The sequence below is a fragment of the Elephantulus edwardii genome, unplaced genomic scaffold (assembly GCF_000299155.1).
Source record: "Elephantulus edwardii isolate Elephantulus edwardi_28Jun2011 unplaced genomic scaffold, EleEdw1.0 scaffold00113, whole genome shotgun sequence".
NCBI lineage: Eukaryota > Metazoa > Chordata > Mammalia > Macroscelidea > Macroscelididae > Elephantulus > Elephantulus edwardii.
In genome coordinates this window covers 9,808,903-9,812,627 of record NW_006399863.1, presented here as the reverse complement: position 1 = coordinate 9,812,627, position 3,725 = coordinate 9,808,903, and the positions used below count along the sequence as shown (strand labels likewise).

The window sequence follows — 3,725 nt, the reverse complement described above, 5'->3', positions numbered from 1 at the left end:
ACTGTATCAAGTCTTTCTTTCTGAGGATCTTCCTTTCTCTTTCCCAGGCAGTCCTTGGAAAGCGACAGCCACAGAATTTATTCCAACTCATAGCAATGCTGTAGGACAAAGAATTGTCCCACAGGGTGGCCTAGTGGCAGGAAGCTACCCTGCAATCCCAAAGGCATGCAGTTCAAATCCACCAGCTGCTCTGCAGAAGCATGAGCAATCTTTTCCAATGCAATTCACTGTCTCTGAAAACCCACTGAAGGGTCAGCTATGGATCAGTTCTGACACAATGATTCTTAACCACAACAAATCTTTATGGAAGCCAACATTTTTCACCCTTGAAAGGGTTTGGTGGGTTCAAACTCAATTCTATTAACAGTCATGCTGTTTAACTACTGTGCCACCAGGGCTCCCTACTGGATAGTTAGGAAACTGAAATGGTGGTTGTGCGGTCATCTGGTAGGAGTAGCTCTTCAGAGGGCGGGCTCTTCTCTGTGTGCCCGCTCAGGTCTCTTGTCATGGGCTGGTGGGTGTATCCCTAAAGGGTCACTGACCGCTTACTGTATCCAGGATCATCAATGCAGAGAAATCTGAGTTCAATGAGGATCAGGCCGCCTGTGGACAGCTGAGCATCCGGCGATCTGAATTTGGCACTGCCGAGGATGAGGAGTGGCTAACACTATGCCCAGAGGAGGTGAGCAGGGTGGGGCCAGGTCACCACAGTGACGGGCTGCAGGTCCCATGCCTCAATGCAGGTTCTTCAGGGCCTGATGCCAACTCCTCGCAGTTCCTGACAGGTCATTACTGGGCCCTGTTTGATGGGCACGGTGGCCCTACAGCAGCCATTGTGGCTGCCAACACGCTGCACTCCTGTCTGCGTCGGCAGCTGGAGGCTGTGGTGGAGGGTGTGGCGGCACCCCTGCCCCCCATGAACCTCAGCGGCTACTGCGTCTGCCTCAATGACCCCCAGTTTGTGGAGGAAAAGGGCATCCGGGCAGAAGATGTGGTGATCGGGGCCCTAGAGAACGCCTTCCAGGAATGTGTGAGTGTGGCCTGTGGCCAGAGGGTCTGTCCCTGGGACCTGACAGAGCCGAGAAGTGCTTGTGCACAATAGTAGACACCCTGCATCTTTGGGAGGAAGAAGACTGAATGTCCCTTAATTGGCCATTGTCATCATAACCCCTACTCTGGGCAAATGCTTCTTTTCTACCCTACATTATTGGCCACTCTGTTGTCCTGGAGGTAGTTTCTCTTCCTCTCAGACTTGTCTCCATTTCTACCAGAGAGCTGCAGGAGCTAGGCTAACCAGGCCTGCAGGGGGAAGTGGACTGTACAGTGGGAGGTGGGGACAGTAGAAGTGGCTGCTGAGATGGCCTTGGTTTGCTTCAGGATGAAGTGATTGGGCGGGAGCTGGAGGCCTCAGGCCAAGGGGGCGGCTGCACTGCCCTGGTAGCGGTGTCCCTGCAGGGAAAGCTGTATGTGGCCAATGCTGGGGATAGCAGGTGAGTGAGCCCCAAAGGTGGGATGGGGGTGCACCTGAAGAGGCAGCAAAAGGAGCTGTTGTGGGGTATAAAGAGTGACTGGCTGGGGTTTTGTGAGTCAAGAGAAGGGTGGGCAGTAATTGCCAGGCTGCTCAAGGTAGCCTGAGCCTTTACTTGCAGGCCTTAAACAGTCTTGGCGGGCATGGAGTAGGCATTTGTATGGGTGAAGTGGGTGGCTGGAGGAAAGAGGCTTTGGAGACTTCCCTGGAAGACTTGTACCTTTCTGCCTTCCCAGGGCCATCTTGGTCCGGAGAGATGAGGTCCGGCCATTGAGCTCCGAGTTCACCCCTGAGACTGAGCGGCAGCGGCTCCAGCAGTTGGTAGGTGCCCTTGGCAGGGAGAGTTCAGAGAACCCCCACTTTTGGGTCCAGGGCCACCCGAGGGAGCCTGACCTAAATATGGCCTCCCCACCCCAGGCATTCATGTACCCTGAGCTCCTGGCTGATGAGTTCACCCGACTTGAATTCCCTCGACGGCTGAAGGGGAATGACTTGGGGCAGAAAGTTTTGTTCAGGGACCACCACATGATCGGCTGGTGAGCTCATTGTATGGGGTACACGGTGGGAGAACCAGCTTTGTAACCAGCCGCAGTCGCCTCCCATCAGACAATGGGATGCTCAGAGGATGTGGGAGCCAGGACCCGGCTGGGATGCACTGAGATGGGGAGGAGAGGCTGGATTGATGCCATGTTTACTACTCAGGAGCTACAAGCATGTGGAGAAGTCTGATCTCAAGTACCCACTGATCCATGGACAGGGTAGGCAGGTCAGCGCCTGGTACCCCTCTGGGAAGCCCTCTTCAGGTGCCCCCTTGCAGCGGTGGGAGCTCCTTTGTCCCTTGCTGGTGTCTTGTGGTCTGCGTCTAGGAGTGTTCCTTCTTCGAGCCTGGTCTCCCAAGAGCTTTCTTCCTCCCTGTGTACCAGATGCTAGAGCCTATCACTTGTGTATTTATTTGCCTGCCATCACCTCATACTCCCTTACCCCCAGGCTCGGCTACTGGGAACGCTGGCTGTCTCCCGGGGCCTGGGAGATCATCAGCTCCGAGTCTTGGACACGAACATCCAACTCAAGCCCTTCTTGCTCTCTGTCCCACAGGTGAGGGCCAACCTCAGCAAGATGGATGGTGAGACTTGGGGAAGCTGGGAAACAGGAGCTGAAGGCTTCTTGCTTGCAGGTGACCGTGCTGGATATGGACCAGCTGGAACCACAAGAGGAGGATGTGGTTGTCATGGCGACTGATGGGCTCTGGGATGTCCTTTCCAATGACCAGGTGGCGCGGCTGGTTCGAAGCTTCCTACCCGGGAATAAGGAGGACCCACACAGGTATTGTTGCTGCTTGGGACCTGCCTGGGCTGCTTCTGGTGCCAGCAGCACCTAAAAGGAGTTATGGTTGACATGACACTGAGTGAGTCTGGCTCAGGATGTTGGGCTGTGAGCATCAGGCCTGTTGTCTCTGGCTTCCTAGGGATGGCTGTAACTGTTCTTCCCTTCAAAACTTGTCTTGACTGTGGTCCAGACTTATCACTTGCTGGACCCCATTGCTTGGGTCCACAGGTGCCCAGCACAGTTCTGAGAGCTGGCCCATTGCACTGCCTACAGTGTGTACCTGGCAGGACGGTCCTCTCCCCACAGGTTCTCGGAACTGGCCCAGATGCTGATCCAGAGCACGCAGGGGATGGAGGACAGCTCTGGAGAAGGGCAGGTGTCCTACGATGATGTCTCTGTGTTCGTGATCCCCTTGCACAGTAGGGGAAACACTGGCCAGTGAGGCAGGACACTGCACCTCGAACCACCTGGGTGCCTACAGTGTGGACACGGCTCTGCTCTGTCCAGACAGAGCCTAGGACTCTTGCCCCTCATTCCAACTCTGGCCCATCCACAGGAAGCATTTACATCACAGTCAGAACTGGAAGGAGGCAGTGCCAGGCTCACCTGGTACCTCCTTTAGCAGGCAGGGACAGCACTAAATTAATGCCCCACTGTTAAAGAGGTGTAACATGCAGGGTAGGAACTTTCAGGCAGCCTCACACTGGGCTGATACAGTATCTTAAAGACACCCCATCCTCCCCTAGGAGGAGGACACACAAGGGAGAATGAAAAAGATAGAGGGGGCGGCCTGGGGCAGAGGTGGGGAGGCCCTGTTCTCATAGGCAGGCTCCTCTGGCCTAGCCTTCGGCCCTGCACTGATACCTAGAGG

The 3,725-nt window shown here is 55.3% G+C and overlaps 1 protein-coding gene across 1 annotated transcript in view; it reads left to right on the top strand.

The window, feature by feature from the left end:
* The window catches only part of PPM1M (protein phosphatase, Mg2+/Mn2+ dependent, 1M), a 16,822-nt gene extending 13,526 nt beyond the window's left edge, over positions 1-3,296 (top strand). The window contains exons 4-12 of the mRNA XM_006892301.1: positions 559-682; positions 776-1,030; positions 1,378-1,490; positions 1,765-1,849; positions 1,946-2,064; positions 2,231-2,294; positions 2,516-2,623; positions 2,703-2,851; positions 3,161-3,296. Coding sequence (XP_006892363.1) covers positions 559-682; positions 776-1,030; positions 1,378-1,490; positions 1,765-1,849; positions 1,946-2,064; positions 2,231-2,294; positions 2,516-2,623; positions 2,703-2,851; positions 3,161-3,296 — 1,153 coding nt within the window. The remainder of the gene's footprint in view (positions 1-558; positions 683-775; positions 1,031-1,377; positions 1,491-1,764; positions 1,850-1,945; positions 2,065-2,230; positions 2,295-2,515; positions 2,624-2,702; positions 2,852-3,160) is intronic.
* The last annotated feature ends 429 nt before the right edge of the window (positions 3,297-3,725 follow it).